Raw genomic sequence first — 24510 nt, 5'->3', positions numbered from 1 at the left:
GAACATGGTACTTAGCATGGTTCAAAATGGACTGTGATGGATTATTTGCAAACTAATACAACTCTAGTTTACATTCTGCTTATAACTCTGAGTTGCTGTTAGTTCTCTTACCTCTGTTACTATCTGCTCTGCCTAAATATTACTGCAATTTTCTATTACTGCTTTGTGAGAGAAACTGACAATGTAGTCCAGCTTAGGATTGTAATAAAAGTAAAATACCTGTTGAAAACTTCAACTAGTTAACACCTGTAGTTTCATCTACATTCCGTAGATACACACCATCTCAACAAGGAGTGGCTTTCAACTCTGGCGCTAAACAGAGAGTTATTCGGATGGTGGAAATGCAGAAAGATCCAATGGAGCCTCCAAGGTTCAAGTAAGTAGGTGGTTTCATGAGAAGGCACCACTATTCCTAAAAAAAAAAAAATCAAAGGAGGGAAGTGTCCATCAGCATATAAACGGGTAAACAAAATGTGGGGCATCTATACATGGAGTGCTTCCCTGGTGGCTCAGCTGGTAAAGAATCCACCTGCAATGCGAGAGACCTGGGTTTAATCCCTGGGTAAGGGAAGATCCCCTGGAGAAGGGAAAGGTTACCTACTCCAGTATGCTGGCCTGGAGAAGTCCGTGGACTGTATAGTCCATGGGGTCACACAGAGTCAGACACAACTGAGTGACTTTCACTTTCATACATGGAATACTGTTAAGCCATAAAAAGAAACAAACTTTAATACGTACAGTGACATGGGTGAATCCCAAAATAATTATGCTGAGAAGCTAGACAAAAACAAGTACATACTGTATGATTCCTTTTATGTAAAACTCTAGAAAATGCAGACTAATCTATAATGACAGGAAGTAGATCAGTGGTTGCCTGTGAGGAGGGAGGGAGTGTGGATAGGAGACGAGAGGAAAAAGAGGCATAGGCAAAGGGGCATGCAGAAACTTGGAGGTGATGGGTATGTTCAGTGTTTTATTTGTGATGATGAGCTCACACAAGTAAATTGTGTTTACGTGTGTCAAAAGTTAATTGGATTGTACATTTTATGTATAGTTAGTTGTACATTAGTTGTGCCTCAATAAAGCTGTTGTTTAAGAAGGCAAAATATTATTATTGGATGAAATGATGATAATATGGTGGAGGTGAAGTGGGTAGTGATGATGATGACACAGTTGGCTGTTTTAATAATTGTTGAAACTAAGCAGTTGTGATAAGAAAAACAACTTTTGAGGAAAACAGCTTTTCTCCCGAATTGCTGCCTAGGCATGTTGCAGTATGATGACACTACTCCCATGTAGAAACTGGACATTTAAATTAGGACTTGCATTTAGGATGCCAGTCATAAGTTCCCACTTTGCCTTTCCCAGGGAACATTTTAAAATATAGTTGGCTCTTCATGTCCACAGGTTCTGCATCTGCAAATTAAACCAACTGTGGATTGAAAATAGTCAGGAGAGTTTTCCCTGGGAGTAGTGGTTAGCACTCAGGGTACAAGAGTTCGATGCCTGGTTGGGAAACTAAGATCCTACATGCCACATGGCGTAGCAAAAAGGAAAAAAAAAATTCCACAGAGTTCTCAAAAACGAAACTTAAATGTCATGCCCACCACAACTATTTATACAACATTTACATTGTATTAGATATAATATAGAAATGATTTAAAGTATAAGGAAGAATGTGTGTAGTTTATATGGAAATACTACTCCATTTTGTGTAAGGGACTTAAGCATTCATGGGTTTTGGTATGTATCCTTGACGTCCAGGAACCAGTCCTTGGATACCAGGGGACTACTATAACCACTTAGGGTTAAGTCCCAGGAAAAGTTAGACTTCTCTGTCCCAGCCAGCTAGGTATTACTACCCTGCTCTCTGTCTTCTGCTCACTTGTGGCCTAGGACAGAGGATTGTTCTTCCTCTAGTTCTTTGCTCTCTCCTTACTCCTCACTTCTGGGGTCTTTCAGTTCAGTTCAATCACTCAGTCATGTCCAACTCTTTGGGACCCCGTGAATCACAGCATGCCAGGCCTTCCTGTCCATCACCAACTCTCAGAGTTCACTCAAACTCATGTCCATCGAGTCAGTGATGCCATGCAGCCATCTTATCCTCTGTCGTCCCCTTCTCCTCCTGCCCCCAATCCCTCCCAGCATCAGTCTTTTCCAATGAGTCAGTTCTTCGAATGAGGTGGCCAAAGTACTGGAGTTTCAGCTTTAGCATCATTCCTTCCAAAGAACACCCAGGGCTGACCTCCTTTAGAATGGACTGGCTGGATCTCCTTGCAGACCAAGGGACTCGCAAGAGTCTTCTCCAACACCACAGTTCAAAAGCATCAATTCTTCGGCGCTCAGCTTTCTTCAGAGTAATAATAAATCTTGTGACTATGCTTCATTGTGTGGATGTATTAAAACTGCATCTTAAATTGAAATGACCCAGTTGGGTTTCACTTCTCCATATTGGGAGCTTGGATGCTGAGAGGGCTATCTGAGGACCCTGTGTGGGTGGCTTGTGCCCCTTTTTCAGCAGGTCTTAATCTGCACATTCTTGATTGAATACACCCGCTTTAGCTTCTCAACACATTGGTGTATAATAGATGGACATTCATTATACACTCTTTTGTTTTTGTGTCTGTTTGAAGCTTTACGTAATAAAAAATGAGGAAGAAGACTTGAGTTACTGACTAAAAAGGAAAAATGTATATCATTCTGTGGTTGTGCTTTGGTTTATCCTTCAGGATTAATAAGAAAATTCCTCGGGGACCACCTTCTCCTCCTGCACCTGTCATGCATTCTCCTAGCCGAAAGGTAATCTTGGCTCTAGTTTAAAATCTCTTTTTGTACTCATGATTACTAATTTATAAATAACCCCCTATAGAATACATTCTAGATGTCTATATTATTACTTTTCACCAAACGTATTGTTTCTTAACTTGTTTTTCAAAATCACATAGGGACCCACTCAAGACTGTAACATGTGGTTCCATAGTATGAGAATGTATATAAAATGTTAGCTGTTAGCTTTATGATTAATAACCTAACCCCTGCTTTTAATGGAATGAAAGGGTCTGCTGTTTGAAAAGATGTTATCATAGTTGTAGGAAGTAAGTTCCTGGGATCATTAGGTCTGTAATGGATAGTCCAAGTGACTTTTTTTTTTTAGGTATATTTTATTACGCATCTAAAAGAAAAAGTTCTCATCTGGAAGTAGTCACATCAGTTTAAATATGTAAAAATATTAACCAGCATTTGTAACTGTCAAAAATAGATTATATTCCATGTTTTATATTAAAGTTATTACTAGAAACCATGATGTGGGAACATAGTATATAGTGCCACTAAGCAAATGGAATTAAGACCTTTGATTAAATCAGTGTATATTGAACTATCTTTGAAGAGAAAGGTGCACTTAGTTTTTTGCTAGACTATAAATCTTAAAAATGTCTCTTCTTCCTCTTTTTTCTCAACACAGATGACCGTGAAGGAGCAGCAAGAGTGGAAGATTCCTCCATGTATTTCAAACTGGAAAAATGCAAAGGTAATTAACTTGTCATAAATTTAGTGTCTTAGTGTTAGAACCTCCTGAAAAACACCCAGGTAGGACCTTCAGCCTGGGTTACTTGATGAAACCTCAGCATATCATTTAGCTGAAGGTTTTCCAGAAGGAACACCCAACTTATACAACTTTTTTCTTTTTATGTTAATGTATTAGAAATGTTAGTGTTCCAGGCACATGAGTTCCATGCAGATTCTCCTGGTAAAATGTAATTATTGGAAACACATAGAGAAGGAATGAGTAGATTGAAGTAACAATATCAGTGAAAGATACTATTCTTTAGAAAACCTAAATTTATATCTGAAATTCTTCCTGAAAGGATTTAGATCAATTTAAATAATCATATGACAAAACAAAATAAATGTTTGGCTATATTCAGTGCTTTCATTTTTAAACTATTTATTTCTGTTTATAACAATGCATGAATAAATTATTTAAATCCTATGTATATCTACTAATCACCAAAGCATCTAGGAGTCATGAATAATCTGTAAAATACTGCGAAGTAAGTTTCCTTATCACTATTTCCTTTTCCTCCCAAATATTTCATGATTCTTTTTTTAATGGGTGAAGAAGGCCACCTCAATCCATGATTTAAATACAAATTATTCCTTAAAGGAACTTAGGGAATTCCCTGGCAGTCTAGTGGTTAAGACTCGGCGCTTTCACTGCCAAGGGCCCAGTTTGATCCCTGCTTGGGTAACTAAGATCCAGCCCACAAGCCTTGCAGCACAGCCAAAAATAAGTTATACACTCATCCTGAAACAAAAGGATTGTTGGGTAGTCTCGTTTGGTATACCATACATATTTATGTGTGTATAACTATGAGGCATCTTGAGCTGTCTGTAACACTCCTTGAATTAGGAATAAAGACCATGGGCAGGAGGTCATTATTTAGTAGTCTACTCAAAAGTCTGAAAGAATAAAGCTAAGCGTGGAAGTTACATAAATGTTCAAGCATATTCCTTAAGTTGTTGAAATAGGATGCAGAATTTCAGAACAAAGAATCTTAGTTGTCTAGCAAACTTTTATCTTTTTTCTGTTTACTAAAACGTTAGGGTTCCAAGAATCTGATAAGTCATGAAAGCAGTGCAGCAGATTAAGCTACCTGTAGGCACTCTGATTTTAGTGCCTTCTTCTACCTTTGTATAACTGTTAGATTTACTTGATGAGCAACTCTTTAGCTATTTGGTATTGATTTCCTTTTATTATAACCCAAAATTTAACATGAGAATCTGTTTTCCCAGAGCTTGCATTCTGAAATGCTAGTTCTTCTGCTTATTAACTGTATGACCTAGGCTTCCTACCTCAGTGTCTTCACCTGTGAAATGGAAATAATAATGTTACCAGCCTTATAGAATTGCTGTGAAGGATAAATGAGGCCATAAATATAAAATGCTTAAACAGTCCTCCACACGAAGCGCTACTGTTAGCTGCTACTACTGTTGCTTAATTACAAAAAGAGATGTAAGGAGAAAGAACTTAAAATGGTTGTCAAAATGGACATATATAAATCTAGTTTTAAAGACTCTATAGTTGCTCTTTGGTGACCAGTGTTTTCTGCCTGCCTTCGTGCTAGGGTTATACAATTCCATTAGATAAACGTCTGGCTGCCGATGGAAGAGGACTGCAGACAGTTCACATCAATGAAAATTTTGCAAAACTGGCCGAAGCCCTCTACATTGCTGATCGAAAGGTTAGTCTGTTGTAATTAAGTTGTTTAATGCTCTTGATAATTTGTAAATCTGTTCAAAATTACCTAAGATACTGTTATTTGGGCTACATTGCTGAGTACCCAAAGAGGCTCTCGCATGTGGTATGTGTTCCAGAGATGACATGTGCTGGTGGCAGTTCTGACTCAGTCTTGGCCTTTGTAAGCTCATATACGTACCCCACCACTGGTGATTCATCTTCCCCACAACGTTCTAGAATAATGGTGCTGCACTAGACTGATCCCATTTTTGGGAAGGTTGGCACCTACTCTTCCTGGGTTTCATAATTTTTCCCTATTTCTCTTTGTCTTCCAAAAGATGGCACCGAAGGGAAAATAAACATACCAATGTATTGAATGCTACAGAAAATGGCATTCATAGTATTGGCTGTCTGTTAATATTATGGTATTAATATGTGTCTTTTAAGTTTACATGCATTAGGCTGTGGACATAGAATATACAAGAGTATATCTTCTGTGTCACAGTGAGCACCCTTATGTAAATTACTTCTTGCTCATCTATACTACGGCTATATCTTGAGTTGATCTGATTGATTTTGAAAACATTACCAATTCCTATTATTGATGTTGAGAATTGCTTTATTGCTTGTTTAATTTTATTTTTTAGATTGTTTCTAAAATGAAACAGTGAAAAAGCATTAGTGAAACACTGACTTACAAGATTGATTGGAGTCAGAGTGAAAAAGCCGTTTGCAGTGTCGTCTAGGCAAGTTATCTTTTGTAGACAAGAATCTGTTTTAATTAGCAGTAACAAATGTGAATTCTTCTAACTGTTCTTTCAAGCCAGAGTTTAGTCAGGAAATTAAATGACAACTGTAATTCTTTATCCCTGATAGTATCTTATTTAACATCTAACTTCACTTACAGGCTCGTGAAGCAGTGGAAATGCGTGCTCAAGTAGAGAGAAAGATGGCTCAAAAAGAAAAGGAAAAACATGAAGAGAAACTTAGAGAAATGGCCCAGAAAGCCAGAGAGAGAAGAGCTGGGATCAAAACCCATGTGGAAAAAGGTATAACATACTCGTTGTTTAGTTGCTAAGTCATGTCCAACTCTTGTGATCCCATGCACAGTAGCCCACCAGGCTCCTCTGTCCGTGGTGTTTCCCAGGCAAGAATACTGGAGTGGGTTGCCATTTCCTTCTGCAGGGGATCTTCCCACCCCAGGGATCGAACCTGAGTCTCCTGCATTGGCAGGCGATTCTTTACCACCTGAGAAGTCACCGGGGAAGCCCTGACATACTCGCTACTGAATTGAATTTACTTTATGAATAATATTTATCTCAATTTAGAAAATCTCAGCTGTTTTTTTACTACATGCAGAAGTAGTGCATACATGTAAAGAAAATATAGATATTTCAGAAATAATGTAGAAATGAAACAGTAATTTCTGCCTCATTAAGTGGAAGTAATAGAAAAGAATGTGTATTTAAGTGTGGCCTTTAATATGAGACTACACCAGAATTTTTTAAAATTCTGAGTGGAATACTTTTTAAAATCACATATTATTCAAATGATAGGCTTAATTTTCTCTTACTTTTCTGGAAACTTAGAGAAAAGAGATCTCAGACTGAACAATTCAGCTCCCCCAATGGTAAACTTAATCCACAGTTTTTCTTTTAGGCCTTTAATCATTTTCTCTCTCGCTTTATTTAGTGATCTACAAAAATATTGTGGTATATGTGCTATATTAATTCAGTTAGAGTGAGAAGACTAATTCTAATTCAAGAACATGATGAGGGTGGTTTCAGTAATAATTCCTCATCTAGTATACTTATTCAGTTCATGTTGCACACCTACTAGGTGCAAGGATTTCATCTAGACACGGTTTTCTGCTAGTCAGGTAGGGGATATAGCAGTGAACATTTTAGGGAATGTAGACAGACAAAAAAATGTTAATCATATAGTGTATTAGAAGATAATAGTCACTATGAGGGAAAAAAAGAGGAAGAGTATGTAAAAGTGCCAGAAGGAGGGAGTGGTCAGAATAGACCTCACTTCCAAGATGGTAACTTTAACAAAAAACACTTGAAGAAAGTAAGGAAGTGAGCCATATGGATACCTAAGGGAAGAGCATCCCAGATAGAAGGAACAGCCAATGCAGAGGCCCTGAGTTGGGAGTGTATCTGGTGTGTTTAAGGAAAAGCAGAAGGCCAGAATGGCTGGATTAGACCTAGAAAGCTAAGTAGAGATGAGGTGTCAGAGTAGTTAGGGCAAAGTGGCCAGATCTTGTGTGCCTTTTATAGCTTTTATTTCAAGTAACAAGGGAAGCAATCTGAAGAGTCTGGAGCAGGATGACATGATCTTGCATATGTTAGAAGGCAATGGAATGGTTATCTGCAGGAGCAGGAACACCGTTAGAAAACTTATGCAATAATCCAGATAAGAGATAATAGCAGGAGGTAGGTAGTGAAAATATGTCAGGTACTGAGTGTGATTTGAAAGTAGAGCTGACAAAATTTGCTTATGGATTCGGCATAAGAAGGAGAGAAAAGGAGTCAAAGATGACTCCAGAACTTTTGACCTAAACAATTGAGAAGGATTGAATTGCTATCTACTAATATTGGTAAGACTACACTGCGGAGAGATTTGGGAAGGAAAGATTAGGAATTTAGTTGTAGATATGTTATGTTTAAAATGAAGGTGTCAAGCAGGCAATTGGTTATAGGAGTCTAGAGTTGAAGGGAAGTAATGAAGGTTCTGGCTAGTAACCCACTTCGTTGCATATATATATAAATGTCTTAAGGGGGCATAATATAAAAAACCTACCTGTTGTAACCTAGCCACTGATGATAACTCAGAGTAAAACCTCTCTGTATCTAAGTTCTCTAAACTGATTTAAAAAAACAGGATGGTTCTTGAGAAGGTAGTTAAAATTTTTAGAAATCCTCTTGCCAAATATTAATAAGAACTTACCATTTATTAAGCATTTATTATGGCAGGTGCCGCTCTGAGCACTATATTACTTTATATAATCCCTACAGCAACCCTATGCAGTGATTCTATTATTGTCACTATTTTACAGAGGAGGCGACAAAGGCTGAGAGGGGTCAAGTAATGGGTATAATTTCACATTGTTGATCTGTCATAGAAACAGGATTTGAACCCAGACAGTCTGACTCCAAAGCTCAAGCTCTATATTATATTTCTTCTATATCTACACTATATCCCTTCAGCCTGGAGAGGGTAGAGAAAGTGAAGATAGATATAGACACAGTAGATGAGATGAGGTGCAACCAGCCCAACGTATCATGAGTAAAAGGTTCTTTATTTGAAGTCAGTCTTCGAAAATATAAGTATGAACTTTGCAAATTCTTTTTTCTGGCATTTTATTATGAAAATTTTAAAACACGTAGAAATATTCTCTTGTTCAGAATATTAATAGTGATAAGTACAGTGATAAAGTCATTTTCACCTGTGTCCACACAGAGGACGGGGAGGCACGTGAGAGGGATGAAATCCGGCATGACCGGCGAAAAGAGAGACAGCATGACCGGAACCTCTCCAGGGCAGCTCCAGACAAGAGGTGGGTACCCTGAGGTCAATGTGAATTGTGAAGAGTGACTTTTGTGAACCTTCTAGAGAGGAGTGTTAGTCCACTGAAACCAGTTTTGCTTCTCTCCTTCCTCTTCAGGTTGATAGCTTCATAAACCAGCACCTATTTTCCTGCCCTAAACTGCTTAGTCTGCCTTAGCAGAAGAACTGACTATGCCTGAAAGTGAGCTTTTCTTCCATTACCTTGTATTGTCAGCTAGGGTTGAGAAGGATGGGGATACACAAAAAGAGAATTCAGATCATATTTATGAAGAAGAAAGTAGTGGAATATGCTTGTTCTGATCTGTTCTTTTCCTGCTTCAAATGGTGAGACAGGTTGATTTATCATGTGCCTGCTCCTCTAGACAGGAAATAAGCTGCTGGACCTTTATTGAGGTCCTTTCACATGCAGAATACTGTACTGAGTGAGTACAGTGGGGGAGAAGAGCAGCTTTTGTAAGAAGTGAAAGTCAGCCTCTCTTCATGAGCAGTTTCACTTAAAATTCAGAAAGATAGAGCTGTCATATGAAATTGCTTGGGAAAACTGACAGAACACTCTTAATACAGACTTAACAAAGGAAATACATGTATGAACACTTGGAATAAAGTAGAGATGGATTCATGAAGTTTGTGGTTCACCAAAGGCCGAGGACTGAAATTGATGAAAACTTGAAGAAATGCTGTAATACAAGAGGTGGAATTCTGAGTGAGGGTTAAATGCAAATATAAAACATTTTCTTTCCAAATGAGCAGTTTTGAATGCTCTCATCCTCCTGTGAGCTAATACTATGGTTTTTTAGGTCATATCTTAAACAGATTCCTGCTGGTGATATTCTTTGTTGTTTAATGGCATATTTCATCTCCTTGAATAAGTGAAGTCATGGAAAAGCAGAAAATCTGAATTTAGAGTTTAAATGTACAGTATAGAACAGAAAGGAACGAAATTTGAAAGTACACAGTTAATGATACTCTCAGTCTGAAATTCCTAAGCTGTAAAAATCAAAATGGCTCTGTAGATAAATTGAGCCCTTAAAACCAGTAAAGTGACTGAGAATTGATAAAATAGAAAAGCTTTAAACTTGTGCTTGGATGAAAATTAGATTGTCTATAGAAATCATTTTAAGACCTGAACCTCTAGTAAAGTAAATGATGACAGTTATCATGGTATCATTGTGATGTAGATTACATACATACCAAAACAGCAGGGGAATTAAGTTCACCTGAATGTCAAACATCATACTGAGTAATCCAGTCATTAGACATATTTTTCTCAAAAATTACTAAATGTTGTTAGGTAAAAATTGATTCTGTCTTATTGAGAGTGATTGATGTGGTATACCTAATTTGCATCCAGTCCCCCTAACCCTTTATAATAATAGCAGATACAGACTGTAGCAGTTTCATATCTCAGCATGTATTACAAGAAGATTGCTTGTATTAAGAATGATTCTTTTGAGAAAGGACAGCCTCTTCTATAGGTGCTATTGGAAAAACTGGATGGCTACATGCAAAAGAAGGAAAACCTTAAACCATGCACAAAAAACTCAAAATCAATTAAGGATTTGAATGTGAGACCTTAAACTGTAAAAATCCTAGAAGAACACATAGGTAGTAAGCCCTTTGACTTGATGTTAGCAATGATTTTGTGAATCTGACTCCAAAGGCAAAGGAAACAAAGGAGAAATAAACAAATGGGACTGTATCAGACTAAAAACTTCCACACGATGAAGGAAGCCATCATCAGAACAAAAAGGCAGCCTACTGGGTTGGGGAAGATACTTGCAAATCATATATTCGACATGAGGTTAATATCCAAGCTATAGAAAGAACTACAGCTCAACTAAAACCAACCCAGTTAAATGGGCAGAGGATCTGAATAGACATTTTCCAGAGAAGACATGCAGATGGTGAACAGGCACATGAAAAAATAATCAACATCACTAATTATGAGGAAATGCAAATCAAAACCACACACCTGTTAGAATGGCTGTTAGAAAGACAAGAAATAGCAAGCATTGGAGAGGATGTAGAGAAAAGGGAACCCTCATGCACTGTTGGTGGGAGTATAAATTGGTGCAGTCAATATGGAAAACACTATGGAGATTCCTCAAAAGATTTTCCATTTCTGGGTATTTATCTGAAGAATATAAAACACTAATTCAAAAAGTATAAGCATCCCTCTGATCACTGCAATAAGTTCATGATCTGAGCCACAGTCAGCTCCTGGTCTTGTTCTTGCTGACTGTATAGAGCTTCTCTTCTTTGGCTGCAAACTAATATAATCAATCTGATTTTGGTGTTGAATATCTGGTGATGTCCATGTGTAGAGTCTTCTCTTGTGTTGTTGGAAGAGGGTGTTTGCTATGACCAGTGTGTTCTCTTGACAAAACTCTATTAGCCTTTGCCCTGCTTCATTCTGTATTCCAAGGCCAAATTTGCCTGTTACTCCAGGTGTTTCTTGACTTCCTACTTTTGCATTCCAGTCCCCTATAATGAAAAGGACATCTTTATTGAATGTTAGTTCTAAAAGGTATTGTAGGTCTTCATAGAACGGTTCAGCTTCTTCAGCGTTACTGGTTGGGGCATAGACTTGGATTACTGTGATACTGAATGGTTTGCCTTGCAAACGAACAAAGATCATTCTGTCCTTTTTGAGATTGCATCCAAGTACTGCTTTTCGGACTCTTTGGTTGACCATAATGGCTACTCCATTTCTTCTAAGGGATTCCTGCCCACAGTAGTAGATATAATGGTCATCTGACTTAAATTCACCCGTTGCAGTCCATTTTAGTTCAGATTCCTAGAATGTCGACGTTCACTCTCACCATCTCCTGTTGGACCACTTCCAATTTGCCTTGATTCATGGACCTAACATTCCAGGTTCCTATGCAGTATGGCTCTTTACAGCATCAGACCTTGCTTCTATCACCAGTCACATCCACAACTGGGTATTGTTTCTGTTTTGGCTCCACCCCTTCATTCTTTCTGGAGTTATTTCTCCACTGATCTCCGGTAGCATATTGGGCACCTACAGACCTGGGGACTTCATCTTTCAGTATCCTATCATTTTGCCTTTTCATACTGTTCATGGGATTCTCAAGGCAAGAATACTGAAGTGGTTAGGTTGCCATTCCCTTCTCCAGTGGACCACGTTCTGTCAGAATTGTGTCCGGTTTCTTAAATTGAAGAAAGAAGGGAAAACCACTAGACCATTCAGGTATGACTTAAATCAAATCCCTTATGATTATACACTGGAAGTGAGAAATAGATTTAAGGGCCTAGATCTGATAGATAGAGTGCCTGATGAACTATGGACAGAGCTTTGTGACATTGTACAGGAGACAGGGATCAAGACCATCCCCATGGAAAAGAAATGCCAAAAAGCAAAATGGCTGTCTAAGGAGGCCTTACAAATAGCTGTGAAAAGAAGAGAAGTGAAAAAACAAAGGAGAAAAGGAAAGATACAAGCATCTGAATACAGAGTTCCAACGAATAGCAAGAAGAGATACGAAAGCCTTCCTCAGCGATCAATGCAAAATAGAGGAAAACAACAGAATGGGAAAGACTAGAGATCTCTTCAAGAAAATCAGAGATACCAAAGGAACATTTCATGCAAAGATGGGCTCGATAAAGGACAGAAATGGTCTGGACCTAACAGAAGCAGAAGATATTTAAGAAGAGGTGGCAAGAATACACAGAAGAACTGTACAAAAAAGAGCTTCATGACCCAGATAATCATGATGGTGTGATCACTGACCTGGAGCCAGACATCCTGGAATGTGAAATCAAGTGGCCCTTAGGAAGCATCACTATGAACAAAGCTAGTGGAGAATTCCAGTTGAGCTATTTCATATTTCAAATCCTGAAAGATGATGCTGTGAAAGTGCTGCACTCAATATGCCAGCAAATTTGGAAAACTCAGCAGTGGCCACAGGACTGGAAAAGGTCAGTTTTCATTCCAATCCCAAAGAAAGGCAAAGCCAAAGAATGTTCAAACTACCACACAATTGCACTCATCTCACACGCTAGTAAAGTAATAGTAAAGTAATGCTCAAAATTCTCCAAGCCAGGCTTCAGCAATATGTGAACCGTGAACTTCCAGATGTTTAAGCTGGTTTTAGAAAAGGCAGAGGAACCAGAGATCAACTTGCCAACATCCGCTGGATCATCAAAAAAGCAAGAGAGTTCCAGAAAAACATCTATCTCTGCTTTATTGACTATGCCAAAGCCTTTGTGTGGATCACAATCAACTGTGGAAAATTCTGAACGAGATGGGAATACCAGACCACCCGACGTGCCTCTTGAGAAACCTATATGCAGGTCAGGAAGCAACAGTTAGAACTGGACATGGAACAACAGACTGGTTCCAAATAGGAAAAGGAGTACGTCAAGGCTGTATATTGTCACCCTGCTTATTTAACTTATATGCAGAGTACATCATGAGAAACGCTGGGCTGGAAGAAGCAATGGCTGAAATCAAGATTGCCGGGAGAAATATCAATAACCTCAGATATGCAGATGACACCACCCTTATGGCAGAAAGTGAAGAGGAACTAAAAAGCCTCTCGATGAAAGTGAAAGAGGAGAGTGAAAAAGTTGGCTTAAAGCTCAACATTCAGAAAATGAAGATCATGGCATCTCGTCCCATCACTTCATGGGAAATAGATGGGGAAACAGTGGAAACAGTGTCAGACTTTATTTTGGGGGGTTCCAAATCACTGCAGATGGTGATTGCAGCCATGAAATTAAAAGACGCTTACTCCTTGGGAAGGAAAGTTACGACCAACGTAGATGGCATATTCAAGAGCAGAGACGTTGCTTTGCCAACAAAGGTCTGTCTAGTCAGGGCTATGGTTTTTCCAGTAGTCATGTATGGATGTGAGAGTTGGACTGTGAAGGCTGAGCGCTGAAGAATTGATGCTTTTGAACTGTGGTGTTGGAGAAGACTCTTGAGAGTCCCTTGGACTGCAAGGAGATCCAACCAGTCCATTCTGAAGGAGATCAGCCCTGGGATTTCTTTGGAGGGAATGATGCTGAAGCTGAAACTCCAATACTTTGGCCACCTCATAAGAAGAGTTGACTCACTGGAAAAGACTCTGATGCTGGGAGGGATTGGGGGCAAGAGGAGAAGGGGATGACAGAGAATGAGATGGCTGGATGGCATCACCGACTCGATGGACATGAATTTGAGTGAACTCCGGGAGTTGGTGATGGACAGGGAGGCCTGGCGTGCTGTGATTTATGGGGTTCGCAAAGAGTCGGACACAACTGAGCAACTGAAGTGAACTGATGATCACTGCAGTGTTATTTACAGTATTCAAGATGTGGAAGCAGGCTAAGTACCCATCAACATATAAATAAAGAAGGTGTGTGTGTGTGTGTGTGTGTGTGTGTGTGTGTGTGTGTGTGTGTGTGCACGCTAAGTACCCATCAACAGATAAAGAAGGTGTGTGGGTGTGTGTGTGTGTACACATTAGAACTCAGCCATAAAAGTGAAATCTTGCTGTCTGTAATAACCTGGGAGAACCTTGAGGGTATTATGCTACATGTAATAAGTCAGAGAAAGAGAAACAGGGTGTGATTTCACTTACGTGAAATCTACAAAAAACAAAACAAACAAAACTCATAGAACAAATTGGTGGTTATCAGAGAAGGGGGTTGAGGAATTAGTGAAATGGGTGAAGGAGGTCATTTGTATGGTGATTGAGAGTAACTACACTTTGGTGGTGATCACTTTGTGTAGTGTTTACAGATGTCAAATTATAATGTTGCAGTCCTGTATTTTTCCTCAAGGGGGAAAAAAAAAGTCTCTGAGCAGTTCTTTTCTGTATCAGGAATGCCTAATTATAAAACCCTATCTCTTACAATAATCATGTATCTGAAATACTGTAAGAAATGCCATCCTAATTATGTCTTATCAAGGAATATATATGTTCATAAGATGTGAACTGGACATATTTATTTCCTCTGCTTCTGATAATGGTTGTATTGAAGTTGAAATTCAGCTTGTCTGTGAAGAAGTTTCAGTTTGCGCCATGGTATTTCAAAACAGGTCGAAACTGCAGAGAAATGAAAATCGAGACATCAGTGAAGTCATTGCTCTTGGTGTGCCCAACCCTCGGACTTCCAATGAAGTTCAGTATGACCAAAGGCTCTTCAACCAGTCCAAGGTACACAGAGTCTAGAAACAGCATGTCTTAAGTGTTGATACAAATACAACCTTCAGGGAAAAGAAAATTAGCATATGAGACATTTGCATCAGCCTAAGGTATGCTAGCATGATGGAGAAAAAAAAATTAGAAGTTGCATATTGTAACTTAAGAAACAAGTTAGAATAGCTCTTAGAGTTGGCTCTTAGAGTTGGCTAGGATTTGAGACACTGTTAGAAAATGAAAGAAATTAGGTAGTAAAACTTGGTTCTGGTATGTGAGTCTTTTATTTCTAGAACAGAGCCAGTGTCCTATAAAAGTGTCTCTTGGGTTATTTTTTGTCGATATTTGCAAAAATAATTTTTTTAGTGCTATAAAAACACAAACTTGGGATCTTTGAAAAATGAAGCTATAAAACCAAAGTATTCATCAGAAAGTCTGATTTCTAGTATCAGACTAGAACACCTAGTGTTCTCGTATCTAAGCTAGAACCCCTTAGGCCTGAGGAAGTACCTTTACGTTTTCATTCACCCAACATTGATGATCTACTGTATGTAAGTCAGTGAGATCAAAGGTACACGTCTTAACACTCAAGGAACGTGCAAGTCTACTGGAAAAGACAGATACATGTATATCAATAAAGACAAGGCAGACTGTGCTAACAATACAGAAGTATAAATGTCTACTGGGATATAGAGGGTTCCCATCGCCCCCTGCAAGGCTGGGAGTCACCCTGTGGATTGTTCCAGGAAACATGCTGAGAGCATAGTATCCGAGTCACAGCAGGACAGACTCACGGACCCACCAGGTGGGTGACAGGGTACACACGTCCCCAATACGACTGTAACCACATTAGAACCCAGGTCCTCACCCCGACCCTGCACCAGCTGAGTCAGGGCCTGGCTTCCCGCTTCTAGGCCATAACCGTGGTCCAACAGAGACCATGACCCCTCACACCCCGGGATACTGTTTTGTGAATAACAAAGTCTACCTTTGAAACCAAAAAAAAAAATAAAAGTTGTGATGAAAAGTTTTATCAAAAGGCACATTCTTATATTAACGAACCATTACAAAACAAACTTGTTGACTTGAGATTTTCATTGAGAATATTGTGTTATGCTTCAATAGTGTTCTCACACAGTTAAGGGGTTTAACATTATTACTGTAAATGGTGTCAGATAAAATGTTTTGTAGTTCTTTCATCTTGCCACTATGTCTGCACAAATGGATTGTCAAGTGCCTGCTTATACTGGTATCCTCCAATTTTAAAGACCACTTTGCTAAAACAGTCATTAATGAGTACCATATTTAATGTAAGGACCCAAAGGTGATAACGAAGAAAAAACACTGGTTTTTTTTAATTGAAAGATAATTGCTTTACAGACTTTTGTTTTCTGTCAGACCTCAACATGAATCAGCCATAGGTATACATATATCCCCTCCTGTGACCATTTTTTAATAACCTTTTTAATTTGTAGTTCAGATTGTTGAACATGTAAGCTGTAAATGAGCAAGGGTTTACTCTACTTAAGAATGTAATGCGATTCAACTTTTAATAAAAATGTGTACACTTTTAATGTCTATTTTTCCACAGGGTATGGACAGTGGTTTTGCAGGTGGAGAAGATGAAATTTACAATGTTTATGATCAAGCCTGGAGAGGTGGAAAAGATATGGCCCAGAATATTTACAGGCCCAGTAAAAATCTGGACAAGGACATGTATGGAGATGACCTAGAAGCCAGAATAAAGACTAACAGGTACCAGGGCAGACGGCTCAGTTTTAACATCTACACCAGTGAAAATAAAGTGGTTCATAGTCATTTCTCTTTTTCCCTAGATTTGTTCCCGATAAGGAGTTTTCTGGTTCAGACCGTAGACAAAGAGGCCGAGAAGGACCAGTTCAGTTTGAGGAGGATCCTTTCGGTTTGGACAAATTTTTGGAAGAAGCCAAGCAACATGGTGGCTCTAAAAGACCCTCAGATAGCAGCCGTCCCAAGGAACATGAGCATGAAGGCAAAAAGAGGAGGAAGGAGTAGATACTTTGTTCAGAGTGAACGAACTGTTATTGTTAACCCTAATGATGCAAGTCATATGGGGAACACTTTGTACATGGCCAGGATAAAAACCAAATCTGGGTGTCAGAGCCCAGCACTACTTTTTATTACAGGAGAGGGAGGGGGGTATGGAAAAGTTCTACTTTGAATTATTTAGTTTTTTTAAAAATGGGTTGTGTTTGTGCTTCTCCCACCTTTTGGCATTTATAGAAAATACTGCCCCACACGTGAAATTAAAGCCACTTCCTTTCAAGTGACATTAGTACTTTGGGGTTAATATTTTGTCTAAAAATGACTGCTTATGAATAAAGTGACCCCGATCATAGCAAGTAGAAAGAAGGATGTTCACATATTGGAACTGTCCTGCCAAATGATGTTTGCCCCTGTAGTGCTCTGTTAATTTGGAGTGGGGAAAGTAAGCTCTTGCTTGGTGCAACTATTTGTTTCAAATAAAAACATTTAGACAAAACTTCCTCTTTTATTTACTTTATTCAGTAGGCAGTGAGGGTCTCAAAAATCTTTCTCTTCATCAGATGTTTGGTCTCCTTGTAAAGCTTTGGGTCTTTGAGGTTGAACATGGAGCTGGGGGGAAAAAAAATTCAGCACTGTAAGGAAAGTCATTGTCTACAAAAACATTAAAACCAAAAACTGCTGTTCTATGAGGGATCAGCACCAGTGAGCTGATCCTTGTACTTATTTGTTCCTTGTACTTAAGGCTCCCTGAACTCCCATTAAAAACTGTAAATCAGTCTGGCCTAAGGTCACATCAGTTCAGTTCAGTTAAGCTCAGTTGTGTCCGACTCTGCAACCCCATGAACTGCAGCACGCCAGGCTTTCCTGTCCATCACAAACTCCCAGAGCTTGCTCAAACTCATATCCATCCAGTCAGTGATGTCATCCAGCCATCTCATCCTATGTCATCCCCTTCTCCTCCTGCCTTCTATCTTTCCCAGCATCAGAATATTTTCAAATGGGTCAGTTCTTCGCATCAGGTAGCCAAAGTACTAGAGCTTCAGCTTCAGTGTCAGTCCTTCCAGTGAATATTCAGGACTGATTTCCTTTAGGATGGACTGGTTGGATCTCCTTGCAGTCCAAGGGACTCTCAAAAGAGTCTTCTCAAGGTCACATAGTAAGTGGGAAAGTCAGTATTTCAACCAAGGTCTCCCTGCTGTTTCCACTGTTCCGTGTTCCATGTATCTTGCTAACCATTAAAGTGTCTTCTTGTACTTAAGTCTCCAGACCTTTTACAACTGGGAACTCTCCCACCATCACTGTTCTTTAACAAACATTAAGTTACAAATCATCCAAAATCCCTTTCATTTCACACTTCTGACCTATTTAACTGGTATACAGAAAACTCACATGATATGATACAGAAAAATACTTACCTTTACTCCATCAATAACATGATTTTCCTGTTGTAGTGCATTGTGAAGTTCTTCTTCTGAAGAAAAGTGAATCCAACCCATACCTTTGTGAAAGCCAGTCTCTTTGTCCTTAAAAATTCAAAATTTAGGAAGAAATTAATAATCATGAACTTGAGAAAGTTTCCAGGTGTTCCAAATTAAACCAACTTTTTCATCTGCTGAAATGGAATATAAGACATTTTAATTTAAAAGTATCAAAAACCCTGCTTTAATACAAATACTCTTAATCTTAACACGCTCTCTAAAACATGAGCGAAGTGCTTTTTGTGTTGTTCGAGATAAAAACCACACTCGTAGCAATAGTCAAGGGAAATTTTGTTAAAGAAGTACTCTTCCATCAAAACCACTATGAGGTACCATTTCACACCAGTCAGAATGGCTGTGATCCAAAAGTCTACAAATAATAAATGCTGGAGAGGGTGTGGAGAAAAGGGAACCCTCTTACACTGTTGGTGGGAATGCAAACTAGTACAGCCACTATGGAGAACAGTGTGGAGATTCCTTAAAAAACTGGAAATAGAACTGCCTTATGATCCAGCAATCCCACTGCTGGGCATACACGCTGAGGAAACCAGAAGGGAAAGAGACACGTGTACCCCAATGTTCATCGCAGCACTGTTTATAATAGCCAGGACATGGAAGCAACCTAGATGTCCATTAGCAAATGAATGGATAAGAAAGCTGTGGTACATATACACAATGGAGTATTACTCAGCCATTAAAAAGAATTCATTTGAATCAGTTCTAATGAGGTGGATGAAACTGGAGCCTATTATACAGAGTGAAGTAAGCCAGAAGGAAAAACACCAATACAGTATACTAACGCATATATATGGAATTTAGAAAGATGGTAACAATAACCCTGTGTACGAGACAGCAAAAGAGACACTGATGTATAGAACAGTCTTATGGACTCTGGGAGAGGGAGAGGGTGGGAAGATTTGGGAGAATGGCATTGAAACATGTAAAATATCATGTATGAAACGAGATGCCAGTCCAGGTTCGATGCACGATACTGGATGCTTGGGGCTAGTGCACTGGGACGACCCAGAAGGATGGTATGGGGAGGGAGGAGGGAGGAAGGTTCAGGATGGGGAACACATGTATACCTGCGGTGGATTCTTTTTGATATTTGGCAAAACTAATACAATTATGTAAAGTTTAAAAAAATAAAATTAAAAAAAAAAAAAAAGTACTCTTCCTGTTTCTAACTCACTTCTAGAAACTAGGAAATTAAGCCTTCAAACCTAAGTACATTTATGGTGATTTCTGAAACTAATCACCCTCGTCACGACTACCACCATTATCATCACATGCTCCTGAGGAAAAAGGAAAAGTTACCTTTACTTACCTACTTTACACTTCTGGGTTAATTTAAGCAATCCTACTATTTACTTTTGTGCAAAAACCAAGAGTGTTTATCATCCAACTTATTCATCAGATTCTGGCTTCCCTATATTTTCCTGTTACATTACACATTAATTTTCCTACGAATCAAAGACTTCTGTTGTTTAAAATCTGTTAACTCCAGGTCCTAAGTTGTTATTTTTTATACTTTTAAGAGGTAAATGGCAACCAAGAAAAATGTTACTTTTCGAAGAAACTTTTTTTAATATTCCTCAAAAAATGCCAATTTCATACACTTTGTAAAACTATTTTTCAAGCTTACTGATTTTCATGTCTGTAACACACATGCCTCATTCTTTTAATCAGCTATAAAAATGCCATTGTATCAGTGAATTAATATCTATTCAACCAACCCCACTGATGAACACTTACCTTCTTTCCAATTATATTACTAAACAATGCTGTTTTGAACATCCCTCACCTCACATTTCTGTAAAATCAATCTCTAGAAGTGGAACCTCTAGATCAAAGCAAATCCTCTTTTCTTTTTGCAACTTACTTTTCATTTTGGCTGCACTGGGTCTTTGTGGCAGCACACAGGCTTTCTCTAGAGTCAAAGGCAAACCTTAAATGTTGACAGATTTTGCCAAATTACCCTTCAGTGACAGTATCAGTTAAACTCAACAATTTTAGTACCAGTTTCCCTATACCTTCACTACAGCTGGATATACATAATCCGTTAGATTTTTGTAAGGCAAGTAACGTTAACCCAATAGTTAGAATTTAAGTTACTTAAAGTTGATATTTTACCACAGCCTTTTCAGTGCCATGAGGAAAAAAGCAGTTTTAGTGAAGCATGCGTATAAACTGTAAGTATACTCATGTCACACACCCCAAAACACAATCATTTAAGAAAGTCCACAGAAAAATACAGCTCAGGATAAAGAACAAATTTATACACTTGATTTTTTTTAAAGACTTTTTTCTTTTAAGTAAAGGACTCTATTACTTTATTTACTTAATTATTTTTGCAGGATGTTAGTTCTCCAACCAGAGATTGAACCCACACCCTTGGCAGTTGAGAGAGTCCTAACCACTGAACCGCCAGGGAATTCCCATAGCTTGATTTTTAAACCCTCAGGAGGAAGCAAAGAAAATGTAACAAACAGAAACACACCAAAAGCACTCAACCTGGGCTTCCCTAGTGGCTCAATGGTAAAGACTCCACCTGCCAGTGTTGGCAGGAGGCGGGTTGGATCCTCGGTCTGGGAAGATCCCACATGCCCTGGGGCTACGGAGCCTGTGCTCTGAAGCCCAGGAGCCGCAACCGAGCCCATCTGCCACAACTGAAGCCCGCGTGCCGTAGAACCTGTGCTCCGAAATGAGAAGCCTCTGCAATGAGAAGAGAAGCCTGTGCAGCAACAAAAACCCAGCACATCCAAAAAAAGCACTCAACTCCGTGAGGATACAGGTGACAATTTTCTCCACCAGTTAAGTTTTACGATAAATTAACCTCTACTCTCTCAAAGTCCTTATTATAATACTGTAATAGACAAAATCCCAAAATGGCCCCAAGACCCCCATGTGTTCCACCATGTTACCCCCTGTATAGTCCTCTCCCCCTGAATGTGGGCAGGGCCTATGACATGCTTCTAAACAAAAGAATACAGCAAAAGTGACGGGATGCTGCTCCCTTGAACAGGAAGATGGGGTGTCCCTCTGAAGACTAAATTATAAAACTGTCGTAGCAGACTAGAGAAACTCCCTTGCTGACTTTGAAGCAAGCTGCCATGTTGGGAGAAGGCCTCCGTAAGAGAGATGTAACAAGGTAACAAGCAACTGCAGGTAGTTTGGAGGACCTGAGACCAGCCTCCAGCTGAAAGCCAGCAAGAAAGCAGATACCCAAGCCCTACAGTTGAAAGACGAATTCTACCAAAACCCAAGGGAGCTGGGAAATCAGTCTTTCCCGGCTGAGCCTCTCCAGCTGACACACACCTGGATTCTGCTGCTCCGGCAGACAGACACCTGCAATGCCTCTTACGTGAATCCCTGAACAGAGGACCTAGCAAAGCTATGCCTGGACTCCTGATCTCTATAATCTGTGAGATCATGTGTATGTGTTGTTTTGAGCCATTACATTTGTGATAATTTTATGCATCAATTAAAAAAAAAAACTACCACAAATGCCTCGAATACCTAGGATAAGGCTTTTTGTTTTGTTAGATCAATATCACCCATAATTTAATCAACAAAGACTGAACAGCTTCACTCCATTACCAATTCATGTAAACTGATATGCTTTGACAAAGAATAATCAAAAATTAGAGGAAAACATTATTGCTTTTTTTAAAAAAGGTAATACTCACAAAAGGAACAGTGCATTTTCGTACATGGCCGAATTGTGCAAAGTGTTCTCTCAGCTCACCTGTATAAGAAAAGAAAACATAGTAAGAGTTTTTTTTTTTAGTTATTGTATTATCCTCCATCCTAGATTAAGATAGAAACCAAGAGGGGTCCTAGAGCCCCCAAACTCCTTGTGAACAATGGTAGTTTGTATTTCTTGCAGCTTTAAGATCCAGGAAACCATTATGGTATTGATTATAAAGCTGTAATTTACTAGTTTTGGGGAGGTGTTGGGGTGGGGGAGACATGGGCAGATAAACTGCTGAGCTGACTTAGTCTTCATCCCCAGCAAGTACTGAGTCTTCACCATACCAGGTACTATGCTAAATGCATGGATTAAAATCCCCATGAGATGATCACACAGGAAACAGTTAAACAATCACAATACTGTGTGTTGTTAGCTATATTAGAGATTTCCAAATAAAGTCTCAATCTCAAGAATATCTGCAAAAATGACCATGGATTTTTACATTTTGGTGAGCAAATGTAAAAACCTTAACTCAAAACTACAGTTGACAAAAAGCAGTGTTGGTAACAGAAATCAGTACTCATCACTCCCCAGCTTTCTATGTCCAGCCTAAGCCTATCCCATGAACTTCAATTTTTGTAATCATGAAAACAATTATCGTTTATTGAGTACTTACTCTGTATTGAGCACAAATCTAAGCACTTGTATTTACATATAAATTCATTTAATATAATCAACACCCCAGGAGAAAGGTATTATTGACTCCATTTTATGGCTGATGAAACTGAGGCACAGTGGTGAGCCCTCTTCCCCCAATTACCTTCCCTTAGGTACACACATTAGGAGAAGGCAATGGCACCCCACTCCAGTACTCTTGCCTGGAAAATCCCATGGACGGAGGAGCCCGGTGGGCTGCAGTCCATGGGGTCGCTAAGAGTCGGACACGACTGAGAGACTTCACTTTCACTTTTCACTTTCACGCACTGGAGAAGGAAATGGCAACCCACTCCAGTGGTCTTGCCTGGAGAATCCCAGGGACGGCGGAGCCTGGTGGGCTGCCGTCTATGGGGTCACATAGAGTCGGACACAACTGAAGCGACTTAGCAGCAGCAGCAGCAGCAGGTACACACCTTAGGTTCTGAACTGTGGTGTTGGAAAAGACTCTTGAGAGTCCCTTGGATTGCAAGGAAATCCAACCAGTCCATCCTAAAAGAGATCAGTCCTGAATATTCATTGGAAGGGCTGATGCTGAAGCTGAAACTCCAATACGTTGGCCACGTGATGTGAAGAACTGACTCATTTGAAAAGACCCTGATGCTAGGAAAAAATGAAGGCGGGAGAAGGGGACGACAGAGGATGAGACGGTTGGATGGCATCACTGACTCAATGGACATAAGTCTGAGTAGACTCCGGGAATTAGTGATGGACAAGGAGGCCTGGCGTGCTGCAGTCCAAGGGGTCCCAAACAGTCGGACACGACTGACCGACTAACCTGAACTGAACGAGGTTACACAACTACCTAAAGGCCAAGTTGGAATTGTAACCCAAGGAGAACAGCTTTGGAGTGCATTTCTCAATCTATACACAACGTCCTCTGTCCAGCTAACAAAGAACTCACAGGTTTCTCAAACTAAACACATTTCAACTTAACTACTCATCTTCTTTCGATGTGCTTCTCCTACATTCTAATCACCAGATCCACCAACATTAAAAACCTGGAGGTCATTCCTCCCTTTCCCCCATTCCGTACTCTTCCCCATTCAAGTCATCACGAAAATCTATCGATTATTCTTTGATTAGCTTAAGTGAACCTGACTCCTCCTCCTATCACTACCCTGAACTCTTCACTTATGAACTAAACTACAGAAACTACCTCTTGTAACTCTGAATCCTTCCCCACGCTGCAATCAAAACAACCCCTTCTAAATCGTAAATCTTAAAAGTTTCCAAGTAATTAAAGCTGTAAATTCCGAAAGGCTGGAGACCGTGAATGGGTGCCCCCAAAGCTCAAGGGGCATCCCTTAAACGGCTAATTGCTGACAAATTTCTTTCTACTCACTGGCTTGCTCAGGAGCACACTCAGCCTCCTTAATCCAGCCACCACGGGGATTTAAGTGCTTCGCAGCAAGCAAGGCTTTTCAGGATTGCTCGGACCTAAAGATTCTGCCCCTACTACATTTCCAACTCACTTGAGGCCGCCGTCCAGGGAATTTTTCTGACAAACGCAACCGGCCGGCCGACGTTTGTACGCAGCGCCACAGCGCCCCTCGCTGCCGAAGCCGCCATCTTTAGGCCGAGAAACGTCTAGTGACCTGAGGTCGCGACCCCGGAAGAGCCTGCCTAATCCGGAGC

The 24510-nt window shown here is 39.6% G+C and overlaps 2 protein-coding genes across 3 annotated transcripts in view; one reads left to right on the top strand and one right to left on the bottom strand.

Moving 5' to 3' along the window:
- SNW1 (SNW domain containing 1) overlaps window positions 1-17482 on the top strand; it is a 35253-nt gene extending 17771 nt beyond the window's left edge. For both annotated transcript variants that reach the window (NM_001077834.1, XM_024997295.2), the window contains 9 exon segments: window positions 272-376; window positions 2730-2799; window positions 3464-3529; window positions 5127-5243; window positions 6147-6288; window positions 8705-8801; window positions 14862-14979; window positions 16553-16716; window positions 16797-17482. In NM_001077834.1, the coding sequence (NP_001071302.1) occupies window positions 272-376; window positions 2730-2799; window positions 3464-3529; window positions 5127-5243; window positions 6147-6288; window positions 8705-8801; window positions 14862-14979; window positions 16553-16716; window positions 16797-16995 (1078 nt within the window). In that variant the 3' untranslated portion in view covers window positions 16996-17482.
- A 1-nt stretch (window position 17483) lies between these two features.
- On the bottom strand, window positions 17484-24448 carry SLIRP (SRA stem-loop interacting RNA binding protein). Its single transcript, NM_001037485.2, is given in 4 exon segments — window positions 17484-17595; window positions 18402-18509; window positions 22154-22212; window positions 24348-24448. Coding segments are annotated over 4 exon segments (336 nt in total). The 5' UTR covers window positions 24445-24448; the 3' UTR covers window positions 17484-17523.
- Window positions 24449-24510: the final 62 nt, after the last annotated feature.

This window comes from Bos taurus, chromosome 10, assembly GCF_002263795.3.
Source record: "Bos taurus isolate L1 Dominette 01449 registration number 42190680 breed Hereford chromosome 10, ARS-UCD2.0, whole genome shotgun sequence".
Classification (NCBI taxonomy): domain Eukaryota; kingdom Metazoa; phylum Chordata; class Mammalia; order Artiodactyla; family Bovidae; genus Bos; species Bos taurus.
Note: the sequence above shows the minus strand (reverse complement) of the source record. Positions and strands in the feature narration are given on the sequence as shown.